This window comes from Heloderma suspectum, chromosome 2, assembly GCF_057233095.1.
Source record: "Heloderma suspectum isolate Gila_16-S chromosome 2, 16-S_ref, whole genome shotgun sequence".
Taxonomy (NCBI): domain Eukaryota; kingdom Metazoa; phylum Chordata; class Lepidosauria; order Squamata; family Helodermatidae; genus Heloderma; species Heloderma suspectum.
In genome coordinates this window covers 285,060,919-285,085,894 of record NC_139459.1, presented here as the reverse complement: position 1 = coordinate 285,085,894, position 24,976 = coordinate 285,060,919, and the positions used below count along the sequence as shown (strand labels likewise).

General features: G+C 45.8%; 1 protein-coding gene across 1 annotated transcript in view; it reads right to left on the bottom strand.

Moving 5' to 3' along the window:
* Positions 1 to 2,085: 2,085 nt before the first annotated feature.
* SEMA3G (semaphorin 3G) overlaps positions 2,086 to 24,976 on the bottom strand; it is a 102,409-nt gene continuing 79,518 nt past the window's right edge. Inside the window, exons 8-16 of the mRNA XM_084839701.1 lie at positions 18,286 to 18,400; positions 17,286 to 17,355; positions 14,837 to 14,981; positions 13,146 to 13,377; positions 12,030 to 12,121; positions 10,767 to 10,808; positions 8,682 to 8,907; positions 7,995 to 8,134; positions 2,086 to 4,427 (exon numbers count right to left, since the gene is read on the bottom strand). Of these exons, the coding sequence (XP_084695827.1) occupies positions 3,972 to 4,427; positions 7,995 to 8,134; positions 8,682 to 8,907; positions 10,767 to 10,808; positions 12,030 to 12,121; positions 13,146 to 13,377; positions 14,837 to 14,981; positions 17,286 to 17,355; positions 18,286 to 18,400 (1,518 nt within the window). The 3' untranslated portion in view covers positions 2,086 to 3,971. The remainder of the gene's footprint in view (positions 4,428 to 7,994; positions 8,135 to 8,681; positions 8,908 to 10,766; positions 10,809 to 12,029; positions 12,122 to 13,145; positions 13,378 to 14,836; positions 14,982 to 17,285; positions 17,356 to 18,285; positions 18,401 to 24,976) is intronic.

The window sequence follows — 24,976 nt, the reverse complement described above, 5'->3', positions numbered from 1 at the left end:
ATAGAACACATTAAGAACCAGGTTTCCTACCCTGTTGTAGGTAAAGCAGAATTGCTCTGAAACAGCCCTCTCTGGGCTTAGCATAGAATGGACTTAATCAATAGATTTTATCAGCTGGTAGCAATCTGGTTCTGATTAACTTACTGGCTAAGTGCAGAGGGGAACCAGAACATGCCCACCCACCCACACCATGAAAGCCTGCCCTGCTTCCAGGGCCATTGGACATCCACATGTAGGCTTATTTTTTTATTTAATTAAAATTTTTACCCTGCCTTTCCATCACAGATTACCTCCAAGGTTACTTACAGAAACCATGCCACCACTACTACCCCACCCCCTGGCAACCTCTAAAATGCTGTTGGCCAACCATTCCTTTTGTTAGGCATACTGCTGGTTAATAGTCCAGGATGACTGGCTGAGGTGTCATCAACAGGAGTGAATGTTTAGGAAAGGAATGAGGAACACGTGGCCCTCCAGGTGTTGTTGCGCTGCAACTCCTATCTGCCACCATCGACGATGCTGGCTAGGGCTGATGGGAGTTGCAGGTGGGACACCTGCTCCCCACCCCCAGTTTGGGAGATTGTCTCTTTATAGTTGGGGGAACCTCTGTGTTTTTGAATGAGATATCCATCAGGGCTCAAGGAAGATGACACCCCTCTAGCTGAGCAGAGGGGACAGATGTGTTTGTGAGAGAGCCAGAAACTACTGGAATGGGCAGAGAGCGGGAGAACTGAACGTTTTTAGCTAGACTTGGAATAAATTGGGGCTGCAGCCCTTGGAGGCTGCCCAAATCACCCTCTGGGGATCTTCCTTGTAGAACTGCCTGTTTGCCTCCAATTGTACTATGCTTGTAGATCTACCAGCAAAGCAAATATTACAAAAACACCAGACTCTCTACCAAATGAAGCTTCACTTGGTAGCACTGCCCCTGGAGTTTCTCACCATTCAGGGAAGGGGTGAGCTCATAACAATAGACAGACAGACAGACAGACAGCAGCAGTAAAGGATCCACAAGGCCTCAAAATTAAAACCTGCCAAAAGGATTGCTAAAACAAAAGTTTTTACCCGACTGTTACCTAAAAGGATATTAAGCATCAGTGCCAGGATAATATAGTCTGGGGAGGGCATTCCACACTGGGGCACCACAATAAAGACAGCCCTCTCCCTCCCTAGTAAGCAACCTCACTTCCCAGAGCAGAGCCTTTGCTAAAGATTTCAACAAATGGGCAGGTTTACACAGAGCCTACGTACATACGCTCAAATTGTACAGATAGGAAGAAAGGTACATAGGAAGCCGCCTTACTGAATCAAACCACTGGTGCCTATAAGTCAGTACTGCCAACGCTGACTGGCAGTGACTCTCCAGCGTTTCACGCAGGATTCTTTCCTAGCTCTACCTGGAGATGCAGGGGATTGAACCTGGGATCTTCCGCATGCAAAGCAAGTGCTCTACCACTGAGCCAGAGTCCCTTCCTTAGATTTTACATGGGGTATCAATGGCACAGTCTGAGCCTATGCACACTGGGAGTTTCACATGTATGCCCAATGCCAACAAGATGCTCACATGTAGATGTTCAGCAGGCTTGGAGACAGGACAGGCAGGTTGGACAGCTGGGGGGAGGCTGGACAGCAGACCACAGTGGGCAGGCTGGACAGCTGTGATCTGCTTCTTCACCACACATAAAAAACAAGTGTGTCAGAGCAAACCCAATGCTACTCTGCGTACTTTTTGAGAGCGCATGAAAATGGGCATTTTGCCATTATTGTTGTTTATATAACGAATGATTATAAACCAATAAGCACTGTAGGATGGCTTCTTGTTGATCCAGTTCTGAGTTTTGGAACACTGAGTCAATGTGATATCAGCAAGTCACATGGGGAATGTGCCAAGGTCTGAACTGATCCAACACTAGGTCCAGGTGACCTTAGGTTATGCAGTCCCACTGAGGATTTGCCAGGGACTGCTGCAGAAACCCCCATTTGACTTATACCTCTGGGGGAGGGTACTGCTTTCTGAGGCTGCTCATCCAAGTCGAATGTTAAACTGGACAACCAACAACGAGCCATTGTCTGCAGAAAGCCAGAAACAAACAATGGCCTTTATCTGCCAATTTATTCCAATACTGATCATTAGCGATAATAAATCTTCCTCCAGGAAATGGTCACTTGGAGGACCTTCCAGGAAAAGTCTCTTCACAGCTAGACTTCCTAATCTCTTCACAGAATCAGAGTGGCTTGAGTTTTATTCTCTTGCCCCTGGACACATATATTGCTCTATAAGTATTTGGGGGAAACAACCAACTTCTGATTGCATAGTAACATTGTAGAAAATACATCTTAGCAAGAAATTTCAGTCCCAGGTATAGCTTGCTACGAGACCATTCACTGCACCAGTGAAGGCCAAATCACTGAAAACAAGAGAAGAAAAGCTTTCCCCCGAGTCTGAGCTTGCTGCATAAGGGTTTCATTTATTTGTTGAACAAACTGGTGGTTTTCATTCAGCTGTTGCTGTTTAAATCAACAGAGGCACAGGAGTGAAAGACGGAAGGTACTTAAGGTAAATACCCTGATAGGGTTCTGACACTGGGTCACAGAAATGTTGCACGGCCCAGTGAATGTTGCTAGGAATGCTTGGAAGTCACAGATGGGGAGGATCTTGCATATAGGTATGTCTGTTCTGGGCAGAATGAGATTGCATGCAAAGCACAGGAAGTCCACACACACATATGGTTGAGGCCCAACTATGTTATGCTGCAGCCACCTGCAGTATTAGCCTGGTGGCTCCCTCTGTGTTCCAACACGCTCTTGGGAGGGGGCACTTTGCAGCAGAAAGGGCTTAACTCCTCTCCTGCCACTCACTTTCCCCATGAATCCCCACCCCCACTCCAGCTTTGCAGCTGAGAACAAGCCACCTGCCAAAATCAAACATGACTGCAGTATAACATGTGAGCCTCTTTTTGCACTCTTTATGCGATCGTATTTTATGCAACATTGTTTTTCATTTGAAAGGGAAAGCAGAAGAGGGGCATTTGTAATGCAAATGTGCATTTTGGTCAATGTAGGTATGACATTCACATTATAAAACACAACTGGGCACTTTAAGTTTCATGTCTAAAAATGCCCAGAGACTTTAGACTGCTTTCTGTCTTCTGGCCAGAGCCAGGGTAAGCTTGGGACAATAAGGTTCCTTAGATCTATGAATAAATATTTGCCTCCTCTGCCACCAAGGACAATTACATCCACAGCTCAGTGATCACATCCATTCGCTTTCTAACCATATGCATTATATAGGGGAAATCCACTGGGATCAGGTATCTGTTTCTTCAAACATGTGATCTTGTCTCCTGCTGCATACAGCTGATATTTCTGTCACTCGTCACCTCCAGGACAGCACTGCCTTCCAGCATCCACCATCCCCAGCAGCAACTCCCCACTATTCCCACCCAGTCTTGGAAGCACAGTGTTGGCTGTTCTTCCAATACGTAGTGCTGGTAGCCTCCCTTTGCCTTCGAGCTGCCACAGGGTGAGATCCCTAATGGTCCCTTCTCTACACCATGTGGCCCAGTCATAGTGAACACCCTACTCCTAGGGGGCAGCGCTGAGTATAGACAGGGTCTTCCTGAGTAAGGCCGCCCCACACCTTCCCAGCCCTGATACCACCAACCCGCAGTGTGTGAGTGAAAGACATCAAGACAGGGCAGGGGAAGGTAATGCTTTGGTGTCTTTGGAGTCCTCGTCTCCATTGCTAGCGGCGGAGGGAAGTGCTGTGATTCCAGCAAGGAAGGTCTCTAGGCTCAGCTCATCAGCAAGGTGATCCCTTCCATCAGGACAAGTCCCATCGCAAGGACAGTTCCCAGAGAGGTTGATTTTCATCCACGAAGAGGAAGGTTTGTCCATAATGCCTCTCTTCCTCCTCCTCCTCCTCCTCCTCTCATGTTCTCCTCTTGCCATGTGCTGGCTCCCCCTTCCGCTTATGTGGCTGCTGCCTGCCTGGGCACCCGGTTCCTCTCACTGTGCTGCTTGCCCCTGCCCTTTTTGCCCCCGTCCAGCATGTTCTTGCTCTTCGGGGGCCTGCCTTTGTGCCGCAGCTGGCGGTCCCCACACCACACGCGCTCACAGTACTCCTCTACTTTCTGCAGGTTGCCATAGCCAATGAGGTGCATGATGTCTTTGAACCACATCTTCTGTCCGTGCAGCTGGCGGGGATCAGGACCCCGGCAGGGCAGGCGAGGCGGCTCTTCCTCTTGCTCCCGCTGGAAGACCTGCTCCAGTTGCTCACTCTCAATCACCTCCAACAGGATTTTGGTGACGGTCTGAGTGAAGCCATGCTCGTGAGCCTTGCAGTAATAGGTTCCGGCATCCTGGCGGAAGAGCTTCCGGAACAGCAGTCCCTGCTCGGTCTTCATGATCCGATCATCTGTCTTCACCTGGAAGAAGCGTCAGGGAAAAGGAAATAAAATAGGCGGCTAGATGGGACCAGATTTCTGCGGGTGCACCAGGACTTTCTCAAGGCATCACAGGGAGACAAGAGAATGGTTGCCAGTTTGTCAGAAGGAAGTAGTGGCATGGCTGCCAATATTTACACAGATGTAAACCCTGTTGTGTTATGTGCAAAAATACAGCATCCTGAAAAATGTCACGATTCATATGTTTTTGACAGCTGTGACAATGTGCTTAAAAATATGTAGCCGATGCCTGGTAAAGATTCAAAAGGGGGGGGGGTGCAAGTGCGCGCGCACATGCATTCACAGGCTGGCATCAAGGGTAGTCATGACTGGGCACCTGTCAAGGACCCACACCCCAGCAGGAATCCACTGACAAGTCCCCTGGAATCCACTTCACCACTGAAACCTGCTTGTTCATCTGCCTCTCACTCTGACCCAGACAACAGTGGTGGTGAAAAGGTGCAGATGCTCACTGGCTCTCTGCCCGTCAAACAAGCAAATGGGGTCAGTGATGAGAAAGAGGATGAGGAGCAATGGCAGCTGGTGACAATGGTGGTGAGAAGGTGGACTCGCTGATGGGGCCCACTGAGGGTGCCTTGCCCAAGGGCCCTCAGCAATCTGGAAATGGCAGTGTGTGTGTGTGTGTGTAGCATTTCCAGTGATCAGAAATGCATCTTGACCCTCCCCACAACTAGGAGACATATTAAGTTATGAAAAATAGTTGTTTAATACACATAATTTACACGGATCATATAATCCAGGACTCCTTGATAGGGATATTTAGAAATGAAAACTACATATACTCCTACATAATGGGGATGCTGCAGAAGATTGGGTCAAGGGAGAGGAACGTCCACACAATTAGTGAAATCCAGAGGAGGAAAGTCCTCAGGATCAGAACAGAACAATTCCATTGGTTGTTCACATTGGTCTTGAGTTCTTTTTACTTCCTGAAACAGCAAATCAGGCTACAGGCTCCTCTGAACCACATGGAGCATGCTTCAATACGACAATGGAACCAATTCCCTAGGGAGGTGGTGGGCTCTCCCACACTGGAGGCATTCAAGATGAGGCTGGACAGCCATCTGTCAGGAATGCTCTGACTTGGATTCCTGCACCGAGCAGGGGGTTAGATTTGATGGGGTTGTAGGCCCCCTCCAACCCTACTGTTCTATGATTCAGTGTCCCAGCCTGCAGTTCTGCCTCTTGCTAAGGCATGCAAGCCCGAGCTGCTCTCCCTGTCATTCTCTCAAGTTTGCATAGTGTTGGACTTGTCAGACCCCTTGACACAACGGAGTCTGCAGGTTGAGATTTGGTGGCCTATAATTTCCTGGAAAGAAACCACCTCTTATTTCAAACTCTCCCCAGCTGTGCACACCCGCTAACCCTATCCCTTCTTTGCAATTAGGCCGTGACCTTCTCTGGCTGTTTCACTCCTACTTAGACGCTTTGCCGCAAAACCTTCCACAAGCGAGAAAGGATCTTTCCAGGGAAAGAGCGCTTGCCTAACCGGCTGCCCCACCAAAGGGCACCCAAAATGCTAGATGGAGAAGCTGTCTTTGTTCAAAACACACACACACGATGGCACAGCAAGCTCTGTCTTGAGGGAGGCTTTGTTCCCCGATAAAATCTTCCACCTGTAAAGATCCATTTCAGTCAGGTCCTATGACATGACTCTCACCTCCTAGGGGAAAGCTGCTGCACCCAAAATCAGTGCTGAGGAGAAGGGGGTGGAGGCACACAAGAATCCATTTAATTTCCCCCTTTTTGATGACTGACTTGTATTTATTTGTCTTACATCCAGAACAAGGAACCCAGCGGGAATGACACATTCCATTACTCTGTGTGGTCCCTGAGAAAGCTATGGGGATCAGGGGGGCAAGGGAGAGGTCTGACACCATTCGCTCTCTGTACGACACCAGTGCTGTCCTGATTAGCAGTTGACAGTCTTGGACTAGAACTTCCTCAGCTGTGTTTACTCGCCAGTCCGCCTTCTATGCCCCTTTTGCTCCAGAGAATTCCCCATTAACCATACACTATTATCACATCTTTCTCAGCCCAGCTTCCTGGGAATTAGACTGGCTTGCTAACTCTGGGAAGAGAGGGGCAAGACCTCACACAGTAGGAGCGTGGGCCTCTCTATTTTCAGTTTAATTCAAGAATTCCTTGTGAAGCTCCACAGAGCAGACAAGACAAAGAAACCAAATGTAGAAGGGTCATAGAAGTGGGAATTGGGGGGTGGGAGGGACCACATGAAGTAACAAGAGGCTGAAGGGAAGTACAAAGAGAAGGTCCTGAAGAATCTGTCAACATCTGGACAGGAGGACTCAGCTGTGTCAACTTGGTGTGACACAGACTAACACAGCAATACAATGGTCCCTAGGAGAGCATCTCAGGGACCACAGGATATGTTGGATTCCCCCTCCTGAGGCTGTAGACACTCCTATGACCTCGGGAGGGGGAATCCAACATTGGGCCATTCTCCCTCCTCTGGCCACGCCCCCTCACAGCCATTGCAGCAAGCACCATGGCAGCTGTTCATCCAAAGACCTCAGAGAGGTCAAGAAGGGGGCATTCCGGTGGGCGGAGGGGAGAGGAGAGGCAACTGTCAACAAGATCCTATGCCCTCTCCATCGCCACAGGAACATAGGAAGCTACCTTATACTGAGTCAAACCCTTGGTCCATCTGGCCCAGTATTGTTGACACTGACTGGCAGTGGTTCTCCAGAGTTTCAGGCAGGGTCCTTTCCTAGCCCTACCTAGAGATGCCAGAGACTGAAACTAGGACCTTCTGCTTGCAAAGCAAGGGCTCTGCCACTGAGACACGGCCCCTCCTGACCATCCCTGACCACTCTCCGTAAGTCAACTAGATGGGCTCAGAGGCCTGTCTTGCTGAATTTGTTTTTTGTAAGGAGGAAAGGGAAGTGAAATCACCTCCTGTCCTGCTCTCTAACTCATCTATGGTGGCCCTCAATATAGTTCTCCAGGGTCAGCTCTGCTCTGAGTACACAGAGGGTGTACTTTCCTTCTCAGGCATCTATTCAAGTGCTTTCCATAGATGCTTCGTATTTCAGTATAGATACTCCCTGACCTCCTTCAGCTCAAGCTTAAAGGGTTTGGAAGATAACTATAGCTCTAAATGGGAAAAGGCAGTAAGAGTCCAGAGGGAAATTGGGTGAGGCCTGGGCAGCAGGGCCAGGCCTTGCTGCCTGGAAATGAAGGGAGTTGTAATCCAACACATGTGGAAGGTATGAGTTTGAGGCAGGCTGGCTAAGACAGAGCCTTTCTACACATTGTGCTCAGAATGGTGGTGATGGTGGTGGCTGGGGGGAAAGAATGCTGGAGTGCAGATAACTAGAATCCACAGTTATCCTGCCAGGAGAAAAAAGGTGGTAACTGAAAGAGACAGCAGGAGCAATATTTGGTTAGGTAGACTGGTTATTTGTATGCATTTAGGGTCTAAATGAAGAGAGGGGGGGAAAAAAGTTTTCCTTATTGATGAAAAGGGAAAAAGAGAATCGAGACAATGGGGAAAGGAAACGGCCTCACCTCGTCTCTTAGCTCCTCTGGGGACCTGTGTACAAACCACTGCACTGCAGCCTGGGGTGACTTGGGGATGCACTCCAAGAAGGTGCTGTTGTGCTCTGTCCCATACACCACTTTCTCCTCCGTGCTGTCAAAGTCATCCACTACGGAAACATGAGAGTGCTCATATCAGAGATCAAAAGCTTAGCATAAATCACCAAATTCCCTACAGGGGATCAGCCTGGCCCAGTATTGTTGCTGGGCCAGGCTGTTACATGTCAGGGGCTTGCTGGGTGGCTCTTCAGCACAGAGAGATCTGTTTCATTCACAAAAAAGAGAGCGCTTACAGCACAGGTTATCCAGGAGCCAGCAGAATGGAGGTTTCCTCTACCTCCCTGTATTCCAACTAAGAACACAGTGTTTTGTTTTTATGTTTTTCAGACCACAGAACTGCAAAAGCTTGGCCCACGTACCTGAGAACTCTAAGAGAATTATTTCAGTGTTCATGGAGGCTCCCCTGCGGCACATCTTTGATAACACAACAGAGGCCTCAGCTGATGCTTACTAACCAAGCTGCTGTCATTTTCACACCACCCATACTTGCAAGGGCAGTGGATGTGGCATATGACAGGGTTCTCCCTCCACAGCTGCCCCATTCTCTCCCACAGTCCATGGCCATTGGCCCAGGCATGCATCACCACCTTCCCTCACCTGTCAAGTTTTGATCCAGGCAGTGGTGCATGGGGTTCCCGTTTCGGATGTCTTGCCGCCGAAAACGACGCTTGCCTGATACCTGGTACCTGGTGCAGGTGTGGCCATCCCAGGCACAGTAAGGGTCCCGTGCCAAGCAACACTCTGCGCAGGCTGTCCCGTATGTCTCACACTGGTGCAGCTTCACTTGGGCAACTCCCATCCGGGAGCCCACATACAGCATTTGCTGTCCAAACACAGGAGAGCAGGGGTGGTCAGACTGATGGATCGATCAATTGGTTGGTTTACTATGTTTATATACTGCCTTTCTGTAACCAACCAAGGTGGTTTACAAGAATTCAGACAAGAATAATATACAAATACAAACATAGCAGTGGTACAGCAACTAGTAACACGGTGGTGCAGGCGCTTGTAACTTCAAAATTGGATCACTGCAATGCGCTCTATGTGGGGCTGCCCTTAAGGTTGGTCTGGAAGCTGCCACCAGTGCAGAATGCAGCAGCTCAGCTGTTGTCGGGGGCTGCCCCTTTTCAGCATGTACCACCTCTACTGAGGGAACTGCACTGGCTGCCTGTTTCATACCGGGCCAGGTTTACAGTTTTGTTATTGGTGTATAAAGCCTTCAACAACTTGGGATCAAGGGATCTGAGAGAGCACCTTCTCCCTACCAACTTGCCTGGTCACGAAGGCCAACTGATGAGACACTCCTGGTGGTTCCCCATGGACCTGTAGTCCGTTTGGAGTCCACTCAGGGCAGAGCCTTCAGTGGTTGGGTTCCTCTCTATGGAACTCCCTGCCTGTTGATGTCAGGCAGGCACCACTGTTGTTTTGTTTTCGGCGCCCGCTGAAGACATTTTTATTTAAACACACCTTCCACGACTAACCAGCCATGTTTTTATTACCATAGTTTGACTTTAATGATTTTAACTTTGTATTTTGATTCTTTTTGCTCCTTCCTTTTTATTGTTCACCTCTTGGGAATTTTATTGGATGTAGAGTGGCATATAAATCTTGTAAAGAAATAAATAATAAAATATTAAAACCAACCTTTAAACCTTAAAAGCCATAGCACTTTAAAAAGCCTAATTAAAAAGATGCATCTTGACCCCCTTCTTAAATGCAGAGAGAGTGGGGACAGTCGTAACTCCAAAGAGAGCGCCTTCCAGAGTTTGGGAGTAACACAGGAGAAAGCCCTTTCCCACATGCCCGCCAAGCAGGCCTCTGTAAGCGAGGGTGTCTTCAAAAGGGCCTGTCCTCCTGATCTTAGTAACCAAGCAAGTTCATACTGAGTAACTGATAGCTGAGTCCTAATGCTCCAGCCAACATTTTCTATAGCATTCCCATCACAACAACAGAAGTAAACCAATGCATTGACGTTAGTGCATTGTTGTCTCCAGCAGAAACTCCTCCTCGGCTTCAGTAGAAACTTGGGTTCCACCTACCATTTTGCCTAAGTTGGTCATACTCCAAATTCACTACTCGACCAATAAACAATAAATTTAACTGTAAGTTGCCTTGGGGGCCATATTTGAACTGAAAGGTCACTCATAAAATTACAAATAAGTTAGAATAAATTAGGTTTGTGGAAACTTAATCTAGAACCATCAGGGCATAACAAAATATACTGATAGCTCTAGATAGGGAATCCAAGTGGAAAAAGGTTATAAAGGAATCTGGCAGGCTACAATAGAGGCACACTGACAGACTATAGATGACTAAAAGAGGTGTTTCAGGTCATGAGAAGTAAAGGGCGCATCTTGCATGCTGGGACAGAAGTGCAGCACTGTGTGGTTTATGGGAACTGGAATACAGTAGGAAGGCTCCAACCAGTCCTGCTACTTATCTTGGGGACTAAAGGGGAGATAAAGATTAAAATCAAGGGCTCTTTTACAGGTCTAAACAAATACTACATCTGCCCTGGCTCTCCCATGAAATTTTGGGCAGGGCTTTCTTTCAAAAACAGTGCTGAACACTACCACCACTACTTGAAGTAGCCTGCAACATGGATGGTATTTCTATGGCCTTCCTGAACATTGGTTTTTCCACCACCACACTTGTCCTGTAAAGAAGCCATTCATTACTCACTCGTTTGACAGAGATTTCCATCTCAGTAATGGGGATTGATGCCTGAAGGAAGAAAAAGAAACGGCCTCAGTTAAAATATGTCACAAAAATGACCCCTGCCACTATCCCACAGCTGCACATTTCTGTCCTGCTTTTCTTACAGCCATATAGGGTCATTCAGCTCCCAGCTACCTTCACGCAGAAACAAAGGAGCACAAAGAACATTATCAGGCTGAGAGCCAGAATAATGCTGGAAAGTCATGTCCTATGGAAAGTCATGGAAGTCATGTCCTATGGAAAGTCACGGAAGTCATGTCCTATGGAAAGTCACGTCCTAAGGGGAAACTGAATGGTTGAATGGCTACTACTAGCCATAGTTCATTCCCCATAGGCCCACTCCATTAATCCCGGGAGGAACCTGTGGAACAAATGGACAGAGTGGTGGACTGACAACCCAGGAGACTGCAGCTCAAAATCCATCCAGTTCAGCTCAATAAAATGCGAGTATTAACTATCTTTTTGTGAGGACAAATGGGATAACAATCATAAAGTGACTTATATGTTACACATAGTATAGACATTATTAAATAATGAGTGTTTGAGCATGGTCCTACGCATGTGCAATTACCCCTGCTATATATGGGAGCTCTGGATATGTACATTTCATTAGGCATATGTGAACCAAGCCTGAAAACAGTCATTTCTGTTCACTGTGGTGTTCACATCAAGTCCATGATGGAAAAGATGTATACCTTTTTACCAAACCTTAGAGGTAAAGTACTATATATTGCATGGGAGCGTCCTCTGTTTACAGGGGTTGAGGTTACTGGAGTTCATTATAATATAGTTTTCCAGTTTCCAATACAGACGCATCCTAAGTACAGATGTATGAAGGGAAGAGGCCGTGTGCACCTTGTGAATGCAGGCTGATTAATACCATAATCTGGTTTAACTCCTCAAGAGCTTAACCAGTGGCTGCCAAAGCTAAAAGCACACATCTCTGTGGCATAAGATAAATGGATAGTCTGTATGGTAATCGGGCTGTAACAAATACACAAATACACTTCTTCTGTGACCTGAACATAAAGTGGGACAGGTAACATCCGTACACAAATATGCATACAGGCTGCCAGTATGTGCAAGAGGAATACATGCAAACTGAATGTGGACGAAGACAGAGTGCTGAGCCAATTACATCTCCACGTGCATCACATGATACTTTCTTTGCTGTTCTGTACATATGAAGCACATCACTTTGTGCACATGCTGCCTTTTAAACTTCACCTTAAACACTTGAAGCTCCTCCAAAACAACTTCTTCAGCTGCTGCGAAGTTCCCTCTCTGAAGGGCTATGACCTTAAGTACTGAGCCAGCATCTAGAAGACAGGAAGGAGAGAAAGAGCACACTGAAACAAGGCCGTCTCTTCGGTCACCTGGCATCCTGACAAGGACAAAAGCCTGCTCCTTTTTGACGGCTCGCCAATGAACAGAAATGTGCGAACACAGCATGTCCTTTGGGATCCTGCTATGCCAATGGATAAGCACTGTAAGGATACAAAGAGCAGCTCTTGGAGGTTAAGAGACCTGTAATCTGACTCTTAGTTTACACCACTGACTGTATGTGTGATCATGGGCATCCTTTTTACTCCTTCTGCCCCAGAAACCTATTTGATGAAAAACCTATGCTAATGAAAGGAAAATCGGTTTCTGAATAGATGGAGGATTGCTTGCCGAACTTCTCAGCGCACAGAACAATGGAGAGGTAGTTTCACTGGCTTACTGGGACAAGATGAAAGAAGAGAGTCCCTTCAAAAGTATTCTGCCCCCTTGTCTAACCGTCACCTTTAAAAATACTTTCCTATTTCTCACACCTAGTCAAACAAGCACTTCACCTCACCTTAGAATGGAGTACACCTCAGCATAAGGCAAGGAAAAGACAACACTTCTAGGATGGGCTAGGACAGAGCAGTAATGGGAGAAATGCTAAAGAGAAGCCTCAAAAGGACAGTCTCAAGCAGAAGAGTCCAGAAAGGGAAATTGTGGTTGTAAGTGGACAATTCAACAAGAAAGAACTAAGGAGAGACAGCGGCTGAAAAGCTTCAGGAGCAGTTCTGTCAGCAAACAGAAGGCTTGGCTGAGACCATTAGGGTTTCACCCACATAGGAAAAGTTTAACTTGATCCAGGGATCACCAGTAGTCAGCCCAGAACTTGTTTTCCATAGCAGGAACAAGTGAAATTCCAAGACACTGCCTCCAAACACACACAGTGTTCCTTTCCATAATGGCAACCAACCCCACACAGATGAGATTAGGGAGAAGGCTAGTCCAGACCCAGAAGATGTGACTCCCCAGGCAGTGCTAAGCCCCGGCTCGCCTCGTGACTGGCGTTCCCCATTGCACCTGTGCCAACGAACATGACATCGTACTGCCCATCCTCAGCTTCCACGCGGTCCACCACTATCTGTCGCAGGCGGTGCTGCAGGTTGGTCTTCACCAGCACAGGCCAGCGATGCAACGGGTACACAGACTTGCTCATCAGTGGGTGGGCACGTGCAAAGTGGAGAACCTCATCAGGGTAGTCCTTGGTGGAGGAGTACTGTCGGCTTGGCTGGTTGGTGGTCTTGCTGGGGCACTGGCCGGGAGGAGAAAGGACACCATTACAGCAAAAATGGCGGCTCATTTCATGCGGCTTATCTGTTTGCAACCGGGGTCACTTGGCACCATAGAAAATCCACCACAAACCCTGCTTTACAAAAACGATTCTGTCTCGAGCATTTAAAAACATAAGGGTCGCTCTGTTGGATCAGGCTAAAAGTCCATCCCATTCAGCTCTGCCTCTGTCCATTATCAGCCAGAAGCCCCTGAGAAGGTCATTTATGAATTAGCCAAATAGCGCAGGATCCAGTAGGGATTCTTGGGGGGACTCTACAGCTTACTTCTGCCTTACATTCTAGAAATATATACAAGTTACACTAGATACCTTGATAAGCAATGGTTCTGGCTGGATAAAATTGATGAGATATAGCCCCTTACGTCATTTAGGTTTTGAAATCTTTATAAATGCTATTTGTTGGGAACACAGGAAGCTGCCTTATACCGAGTCAGGCCACTGGTCCATCTGGCTCAGCATTTTCTTCACTGTCTGACAATGGCTCTCCAGGGTTTCAGCCAGGGGTCTTTTCCAGCCCTACCTGGAGATGCCAGCGTTTGAAACTGGGTCTTTTTACATGGAGCGTGCATGCTCTGCCGCTGAGCTGCGGACCCTTGGTCGTCCTTGGAAGCTGTTCTGCATCGGCCTTCCCCAGCCTGGTGCTCTCCAGATGTGCTGGACTACAACTCCACACCATCTTGGCTGGGGATTACGGGAGTTGTAGCCCAACACATCTGGAGGGCGCCAGGCTGGGGAAGGCTACTCTACATGGACTGTGCTTTTATCTTTTGAGATGTCTCTCTAAGGTGGCTGGCAGTGGGTGGGCCATTTGGCCATTTGCAACGAAGTCTTGGTTTTGGACTAGATACAGAAGTGTCTGCTTCTTCACCAGAATGCCGAGTCTCTGAAAATGTAACTTTTCAGTTTGGGTTACTGCCTTGGTATGAGCCCTAACACTGCTCCATCAAAAGTGATAACCACTTCGCATATGCTTTTAAAAAGTATTCTAATGCCATATTTGCATGCTTGTAAATCTGCAGGGTAGTTTTCCCTGGAAGTCCATTAGTTGGTTTGAATGGAGTTTACAGCTTACCCCATGTCTTCTAAGCCATAAAACACTGCTAGTCACAAACCACTAAGTGGCTCTTCAGTATGGTCAAATAACACTTCAACCCAGATTAAATTTGCATTTTAAGTCTGTTACACCCCCCTGCAGGGCCCCCACTGGCATTAGTTTATTATGATAGCCCATAACTAGGAAGTTCAAGGTTAAAAAAATGGAGATAGCTATAAGGCCACTAGGCCAGATTACCAAAAATGCTCTGCTCTGAATTCGTAACAAAAACATCAATATCCTGTAGCAAGGTTACCCTCTTAGGTATCTTCTCCAACTACTAACAAATAGCAAATATTTTTCAAAACATACATATGAGTTACTTACCACTCCTGGTCTCGGGTAAGGCACCTTGCCCTCATAAGCTGCCCACTGGTGGTCGGGGCCATCTTTATGAGCAAACGGTCCATTAAAAACCTCCCAGATGTCTGCCATACGATATACACAGATGGCAAAGCCTTGGAAGACATTGCTGTAATGAGAAAGGTTTGGCCATAGTAAGAACCTATTTGGGGGAAGTACTTTTTTGCCCAAATATTGTTTTCATGTTTATTAGAGTGTACATTCAAATCAAAGGTATATAAGAGGGGGAAGTAAATTACAGAGTTACATTCCCAGGTGCAAATGCTTTAAACTTAATTCCTCAGTTATCTAGGATGAGCTAATATCATCCAGTATTCAAAATCCCAGATCACAGCATATATCTCAATTCTTCATATTAAGAGAATGCTGAAAAATCATAATTGTTCCTTGACTAATGAAACATATATCAGGACAGGACTGGTACATTTCTAATATTTTGCTAATACCCAAGACTGGCACAATTCTATGGGCAGTATACTAGACCTGGGCTGAAATAATTAAAAGGCAGCTCAGAGACTTTTCACAAGCCCATCTTTGGCAAGTTGTAGTCTTTAAGCTTCAGATCCCATCTGCAAAATAGCCCTTAAAAAAGGCTCTTGAACAGCACCAGAGGTGGCTACCAATCCCCAACATACCAAGATACAATTTGGATGGTGAACTGAAAATTAAACCTAGTTGAGATTTGTTTCTTATCTCCTTGGGTTACGGTCCTAATTAATGGGATTTATTTTCAAGTAGATGTCCATAGGATTACAATCACCAGAAAAATTCATTGTTACTTATACTGGTTTTGTCCTGTTGTAGGAGGTAGAAATAGTGTCCACTCTTTTTCTCCTACGTATTTCAATTTCTTAGGCGGTAATAATACATTTTAATGACATTTATTTTGAGACCTAAATGATTCATGCGCGTTGTCATGAACCAGCTAAATGTTTGTGTACTAGCCAGTGCTGCATACACATAACCATAATCAGGGACAGCACTGATCAGTCATCAGGAGAGAAGGAAACAATGGAACTAGATCTAGCCATCCATATTCCCTTGCCTGAACAACTGATTAGCACTATTGCTTATTTTCTAACCAAGATTACACACATACACACACCTGGATAGATTCAGGAACCATGCATGCAGAGCTCATTTGTGCATGTGACACCTGACCCACCTAAGGATATGTACACTGAAGCCAGTTTCCTCATGCATATGACCCTTGTTGAACCAGGGTACCTTTTATAACTGTCCAACTTCAGACTGTTTCACAGTCATATACACCTGGTGATACATATATTTTAACAGTTCAATATGTTCTTGCTTATGGTGTCACTGAAAGTAAGCTGCCTATTTATATGTTTGCAGATAGAGAAGGAACCAACAGCAAGCAGTTGTCAGCACAGATGGCTGACAGATAATACAGATGTTAAAATCAAGATGTTAAAACCAAGTATGTTCAGAGCCCCCACATGCAGGGGAGTACAATGAAGGTTGGAATTAAGGATATTTCCACAGTCAGCTATTTGTATCCTCGCCCTTTTCACATGCAAACACAGAAAGGGAGGAACTGGGGACCTGCTAGATTGGTGAAGATCTCCTGAAAAGTAGTGGGGGCTTGTTTTGAGCCCCTCCTTTTGCACCTCCTGCCCCAACCTGCCACAGGGCAAATATAGCATATGAACACTGCTCTCTGCTACTTGGAAAATCTTTGGCAGAAGAGAACAAGGTGCAACAAAGCCCCAGGCTGTGTTTACATGTACTTAAAATAAATCCCATTCATCATTATTGTAACCTAGGGAGATAAGAAATATCTGAACTAGGTTTAACTTTCAATAGAGTTTGAAGTTCAGGTGTCTGAAGGAAAGCAAATGGACAGCCACTTGCTTCCCTTCAGCCTATCAAGAGCCCTTATGATGAAGTGAGGGCCTAGAGGGAAGCATGGCATCTCTCTCACACACACATTCCCTGCTATACAGTGCTGAGGAGGACTCAGGGATGTCCTACAAGACACCTAAAACTTCTACAGGGCAAGGACTGTGAATGCCCAAGACAAGCAACAATGCTGGCATCAGGACAGAAGGGGAGTGGGAACAAGCTCACCCCCCATCTTCCTGCCCCACACCCCTCATGGGGGTTGGGGGGGGGAACCCAGAGGAGACATCTATGGTCCAGGAGAAGAGGAGCTCAAGCGCCAGGCCTTCCCAGGTTCTCCTTCCCCACCTAATGAGGAATTCTCAGAAAGGAGGGGGAGAATGTAGCTTTCTCTCTGCCCAACCTCTGCATTCTCTTCCCCGCAAGCTCCTTGCAGGGCCACCACTTGTTCTTCTGTAATCCCGCAGCCAGCAACTAGAAAAATTTCTTTAAATAACCATTAAAAATAAGGACCACAGAGGACCAAGCCACAAAAGCAAAACATTCTCACCTGATGGTGCTAAATAGTGCGTAAATCTCAGGGCTCTTCCCGTCTTTAGTCCTCAGAAGAAAGACATCCTCTGTGGAAGAGAAGGTTGGTGCACAGCATTTAAAATGGGCTCTGATTACTGGCATGTCAACATATCCATTCCAAGGACCTAATTCCTGTTCCATTCAATTACATTTCTTCATCTTCTGCCTGAGAAGTGGGGTAGTGGAAACACTATCAATTGCTGAAGAGCTCTGGTACCAAAAACACAACAGACAAGATGGGGAGAGAGAACCCTTTAACTTTACTGCAGTAAAACATTCTGCTAAGGAGAATCGCATGACCTAGAAGGCATTCATGTGGTCCATTTTGCCATATTGCTCACAACACCCAAATCTTGCAGTTTGGCAGCCCATCCAGAAGACACTTGCAGGCTGCAACACATCAGTAGGCCCAACCTACCATTTTGGGATCCCCATTTAGAGATCTATCTTACCCATACAGGGATCTATCTTATATAGTGACTTCCTAACACAGGAATTGTACCTTCGTCACTTACTCTTACATGGGGCTCCCAGAGGTCTCCCATCCAAAACACATTTACCAGGTCCACACGTGCTTCATTTCAGCACTGCTGTAGCATCGGACGCCCCATTCTCCTCATATTGTTACTGTGAATCTCAATATTCAGGGCTTGACTTCTAAGTAACAAACTGAGGAGCTAATCCTATGCAATGCCACCAGTGTTAGCCCCAAGAGAGAGGAGGCGCTTAAGGCTAGATCTACACCACTGCTTTATAGCAGTATTGAAGTGCACTGATAACTGTTGGGCACATTATACATTCAATATACTGCTTTTGTAGCATTATTTCCTGCTTTTTATTCCACTTTATCCAATATACCGCAACAAATGTCATTGTGTGTCCTATGAGGAATAAATGCGCAAAACGGATAGAGCATTACCATGATGGGATCGTAATGACATGACACAAGGTGTAGATCTGGCCTAAGACTCTCTTACCCAGTTCATCAAAATAAGTGTCAATGCCATCTGGACCTGGGACAGAGCACACCAGCCGGGCCTTGTTGAAGGTGCTCCACTTATTGACTAGTACTCGCTGTCCCCCAGCATCATTCTGAAAGAGGAACAGTAAACATTGCTCAGAAATGGAAGCAGCTGATGCTTTTGAAGCCTCTTTACAAATAAACAAACAAGGAGTTTAATGTAATTAAGTTGTGTTTGGAGAATCCTTCCAAGGGACATCAAACTAAAAACTGGGAAATAAGAAAAAGGCAGTTACTGGCTTCTATTCGGATCATGCTAGTTTCTGCTCTTTAGAACAGTGACCTTCAAGCATTCAGCCACCAGGGTGTGACAGCCTCCAAATTGGGCAGCTTGAAAAGGGGATTAGATAAGTTCATGGAGAACTGGGCTATCAATGGCTACTAGTCATGATGGCTATATATTACCTCCAGTACCAGAGGCTGTATGCCTCTGAATAGCAGTTGCTGAGGAACATGAGTAGGAAGGTGCTGTTCCACTCATGATCTGTTTGTGGTTTTCACATAAGGTTTTGATTGGCCACTGTGGGGACAGAATGCGGACTAGGTAGGCCAAGGGTCCCCAACATGGTGCCCGCAGGTGCGATGATGCCTGCAGGCACCTCCAATAGTGCCCATGAAGGGGTCATTAATATGGTGCCTGCAAAACTTTTTAATTTTTTCTTTTTAAAAAAATCCCATTTTTATACACGTACATGAATTTGTATATATCCATAGCAATGAATACATATGAAATGCATACAACTTTCTAGCAATTATACATAGGCTTCAACAAAAGTGGGCCAAATATCCAAATAAGTATCTATTTGAAGGTAGCATCTATATGCCACCCATTTGAATATTGAAAGTGTTGTCAGGTCCTCAATCCAATTCATTATAGGAGGTGAGTGTTTATCCTTCCAATGTTGTAAATCAGTCTTTTAGCTGTCAAAAGTGTGCGGAGAATCCATTTACACTGACCATTTGTTAATGTCCATGAAGCAGGTAAATAAGTGTGTACATCAGTGAATATTAAAGACTGTTCCAGTACAAAATTTACCTGTGTAATAACCACCTCCCCAAAAGAAGCAACTACTGGACATTGACAAAACATATGTTTAATTACTTTTATTGCACTGCCACATTAGACAATCACTTATTAAAGAGACATCGTGGTGTCCAACAGACACGAAACCAATGTTTTTGCTGAATAATATGCAGCCTAAGATCTGTAGATGTGACAGGTAAGTGGCAATACACTGATTAGGCATTTTGTGGTAGTGCCCACAGCAGTTTCTCAAATTCCTAAATGTGCCCACGGGTCCAAAAAGGTTTTTGGGCTGATCTGGCATGGCTCCTCTTACATTCTTAACCCTTTCCCATGCAGACTTGCTGCTGCAGAATCTGCATGTAGGACATGGAACTCATGTGCATGGCAAAGAATTCTGGGGTATGTTTCAAAGCGTACAATGAGATCTCCCTTGCATAGCTAAACGAACTAGTACCAGTACTCAAAATATATTGATAAGGAAGCATCAGCCCTATGCTTCAGTTTCCAAATTATAACCTTTAGCAGCACCCAAAGATCAGGGGTTGTTTTTGATTATCTGTTTGTCCTGAACATTATCCCTCTCATATAAAAAATGTGAAGCCAAAGATTTACAAGGCACATTTCTTGATCTGAGTTCCAAAAGATGGGCCCACCATCATATTCCCAAAGATTTCTCAATGTCAGTAGCAACAATTCAATCAAATATTGTATCTTTGCATTCCCTGCTTTTTGGGGAAATCCTTTTCCATATGCCATGAGCCAGCTAAATGAGATCTGTTCTACTGCAGCACAGCACAAAGTAGGATTTTGTCAGCTGAAGATCTCGGTTGTGAAATGCCCTCTTAAAAAAGTCTTCCTGCAAAGCTCCCTGTTATGCCTTTCGAAGGCAAACTGAAATTTTATTCCAGCAGACATTTTTATTATTAAATCACATGGTTCATCAACACTGGCCTTGCTTTAGAGCAAGGGTGGAAAACATGTGGCCCTCCAGATATTGCCGGGCTATAACTCCCATCAAATTTGGCCATGCTGGCTGGGGCTGATGGGAGTTGGACTCCAACTTCTGGAAGGTCAGGGTCACAAATTCCCCACTCAAGGAATTTAGAGCAGGGGTGGGCAGACTTCAGGCTTACAGGATCTACTTTGTCTTTTATGAGAACCCCAAGATTGACCAACCAAAGCCAGGTACACAAGACACATACACTTAGAATGAAAGGACACATTATCTGAGCCTAGGAATTTGTTTTCAATACTTTCACACAACAGTCCACTCCTGCTTACCCCAATCTTTCTTCATTTCAGCAGCCTAATTTGTGGGGGGAAAGTCATTTTGGGTTTGCTATTGTTAAACAATTGGAAGTCAGAAACTCTTGCTGATCTACCACAAAGCATCCACAGATCTAGCACCCAGGAGATCCTAATATACCTCTGTCCACATTTGCTCTAGAGTAACTGTTCAATCTGTTGCGTTTTTTCCCCACTTTTGTGTGCTTTTTTAAGTATGTGGGTTTTTTTGGGGGTGGGCTGTATTTTGATCTTCAACTTTTGTCTCTGTAACATTTCTGTCTGGAAGTTGTGAACAGTTTTTAAAATTATCCCAAGACATATGTTTTATATCTCCCCTCCCCACTCTCAAAAAATGGATGGGAGTTTGGTACCACACAAGCACAGAATCAAATGAAAAATTCTCAACATTGCAGTTGAAGCCCTGTGTCTCTGAAAGAGACTGCTGGGATTTGTGTTGCTGCTGTTGAGGCTTGCTTTTATGAGTTCACAGACACACCACTACAATTTCAGACACCTACCAAGAGGAGCTATTTTTATTTTTAAATACTCACTGCCTGTAGTCCCATGTTATAAAGCAGGGGCGCGCAACCTTTTTGACTCTGAGACCACATGTGATGCTGACCTGGGGACCACACGCACATACATATTTACATAAAAGAGAGATTGCTCTTTCATGGATGTGAGAGCAATCTGTATGAGGAACTCTGGGAAAAGGAGTGGAGAGTAGAGATGGCAGGGAGGAATTTGGCAGTGGCACCCTTAGCGGGCTGCAGTAAAGGCCTTGGAGGGGGGACTGCAGGCTGTGCATTCCTATTGTAAAGGACAGTACACATTAATCGGTGTTATACTGTCCTTTTATTTCACAGTTATCCAACCTCCATACTTTTGTCTTAGAATACTATTTTGGTCCTTATTGTCTGATTGCATTCCTTTCAATCTGCCTTGCCGCATGAACAGTCTTGTTATATCTGCTTGCAAGTTTTTACTGCAAGTGGATAGTTTTAGAGTGGAAATACCAATGAGTGGAAAACCACAAGGATCTGAAAATATCAACAGAAATATAATTCCATGTTTACATGCAATCCCTAAATATGAAATACATCATTTTATAATAATCCTATAATATGAACATACACAGTTGCAGATTACAGGGGAAAAAAACAGTGATTCAATAAGACGTTCCAGATACCCATCTAAAATATGTCTTAAGGTATCAAAGCTCAGCCCTTGGGTAATGTTGATGATGGTTGAGGCGTATGTTCATGAACAGAAGGATGTCCAAATTCAATTCAACTTGCATTTTGAAAACAGTTAAGTTTCCTTCACAATAAATACTTAACCAGGTCTCCTTTCACCTGCTTGAGCTGAACCTGTTCCCTCCCCACTGCACCTTACTTCACTTATTTACTTATTAATTAAAACATTTATATAACGTTCAGCAGCAGGAGCATCTAGTTCTGGGCACTGCACTTTCAGGAGGATGTATACAAATTAGAATAGGTTCAGAGGAGGACAACAAAGATGGCCAGGGGTATGAAAAGCAAGTCCTACGAGGAAAGGAACTGGATAGGCTTAGCCTGGAGAAGAGAAGACTGAAGGGTCATAATAATTTCCCGAAGGGCTGCCACACAGAAGAGGGCAAAGACTTGACCTCAGCTGTACCAGAGGGCAGAACTAGATCTAATAGGGTTAAGCCACAGGAGGCTGACATTAGAGTTGAACGTTAGATAAACTGCTCTTAAATGGAAGCAATTACCTAAAGGGGTGGTGGCTCTCCCTCACTGGAGATCTTCATATCTGTTGGGGACACTTGAGCTCTTTATTCCCTGCATCAAGCAGGGGATTAGAGTAAATGCCCTACAAGGCCCCGCCAACTCTATGATTCTAAGGGCTCCAACACACAGGCGGAGAATTCCACGTCAATGCCGGTTCTTTCCCCATCCAGTATCAATGCAGGACTGGGTCGTTCTCTTTAGATGGCTGTCCCCATCATGTTATTTTTTGTCTCTTTCCTTCTCACGGGGGTGGTGATGCTGCTCAGGGGCATCGCCACCTTTCCGCAAAAAAGCATTACACGCGCTTGGGGTGTGGTGACAGCTCCTCCCTGGCTCCTGCCCCTTTCCCTCCCCCTGCATGTTACTGGTGGATGGGGACTGATGCTCAGACAGTCCCCCCACCAATCTCTCCGGGGGCCCCACCTCCCTGTTCAGTGTTTTTGACAATCTCTGCCATTTACTCACTGGGAAAGCACAGCAGGGGGGGCGTCCCAGCAGGCCGGCACACTGCTCAGCCAACCTGCTGCCTTGTTCAGAATGCTGCAGGTGGAAAATAGCAAGGGCCCAAAGTGGGGCAGGCATGGGAAGGCAACACGCCCCACAGCCCATCGTCACCACCTTCGTCATCATGACCGCACCCCCAACAACCCAAAACAACCGCCCACAGCCACCAACACACAGCAGTTCATTCGCGCTAGGGGAGAAATACATGGGGAGGTCACGGCGCTCCATTTGCGCATATTTGAAAAAATACCACATTTTTTCCATTTGAGGAAAACACGGGATAGGTGGGTGGAAATGGTGAGATAATGACTGGACGATGACAACGTCATGTAATGGACCTGCACAATTCAGTGAGTGGCCAATCATGAATATGCAATAAACTAGAAGTGTTGAGAGGCTCTAAGATTTAGGAGCCAGCCAAACCTGCTGGAATAAAAGCATCTAAATTTTATGCTTTAGATAAAGCATATCTATCTTTAGATGCTAGACCCATATTGGGTCTAGCATCTAAAGGGAAGGGGCAACCTGCTCTCCAAGGACAGGAACTACCATAGTCTCAGCACTATTGTGGAGAAGGCTCTCTCTGTTGTCCCTGCCAACCACACTTCTGATGGAGGTGGAACCACAGAACAGAGCTCCCCCCACTCCTCGAAGACCTGATTGGATAGACAAGATCATCCACAATTGAACAGCTGGAGGTAGATATCCTGAGCAGAACCTCTGTTTACAAAACAACAGGACAATGAGAGAAAGAGAGTTGCTTTCTTTCCCTTCCCCCCACCCCCCTCTTTCCCCCACCCCACTTCAGGAATGCTTTGGTGGCATAAAGCTTCATCCTCTATATTGCTAAAACCACTTCTCTTGCCACATTCTGTTCCTCTAAGGCGCAGAGGAATCAAGGCTAGCTCAGCCTACATTTCCACAATCACAGGCCACCAGGTTCCAATGACAATGCTAATCTTAGGACTGGAAGAAATATGTCTCAGAAAAAAACACTTGTTTTTCTTAGACAAAGCCCCACTAGTTGCAAGCTAAACACAGCTGCTAATTGAGTCCTGAATCCCTTGGACACAAGTTTGTTGTGTGTTAACACTCCTGAGAGATGCGATGGGTGCAGCAGCTTAACCTGTTTATTGTATATATTTTCTGCCTGCCAAAGACACTGGAGAAAATAAGGCAACAGATTGTCTCAGCTTTACTGAATAGAGCATCTCCTTTGACTCATTTGGCAACCTGCCTGCTCTGGAAGTCAGACTGCCTCCACGTTCCTGCCTCTCAAGCAAACACAGAATCCTTCTCAGTGTAGGGATTAATCCAATAAATAACCACTTCATTTCTGTGACTTAATGTTTATTTCTAGGATTAGGGGGAGAGCAAGGAATTCACAGCCAGCAGAACTGTTCTGTTTGTGTGGAAAGCCGCCATCTCCTCCTCTCTGTGGTATGTACTGCTTGGTGCTTGTTCCAAGGAAGCAGAGTTATTGCAGGCAGCCACCGCCACAATCATTTCCAGCAGGCAAATGCTTCATCTCCCCTACACCTCTGCAGCCTGGGCAAGTTTTGCTTTTCAGTGACGGGTAGGAACAGAACAGTACCTGTTTCGTTCTATTGGGTGCTCCTTGGGCTTCCCGGAGGTCAAAAACATGCACCTGCTCCTATTTATTGACTATGCTGCTGCTAGTGACTGTATCAACTTCATGTTCATTCAGTGGGGTTTGGAGCACTGAATCCTAACGGGGATGCAAGCCACTCTAGTGGGCCTTTAGATGCTAACTCTAACTCAGGGATCTCCAGGTTTTCTAAAATGTCTAGGCTCCTGACATTAGATTTCCTGTCTGGGACACCCTTGCATTTTAAAAGCAATATTTGTTTGAACATTTCCCTCAGCTAAAAAATATTAATAGACCGAGAAAGCATACCATCCGACATTTCACAAATGGAAATAGGGAGATGTTTGGAACACCCCCAGCCAGTGCTCTTGCCAAGAACCACAGCCTGAGCTCCCTCCCCTCTCTACTACACATGATCAAAGGCTCTTTGCTGCCTGCTGTCCAG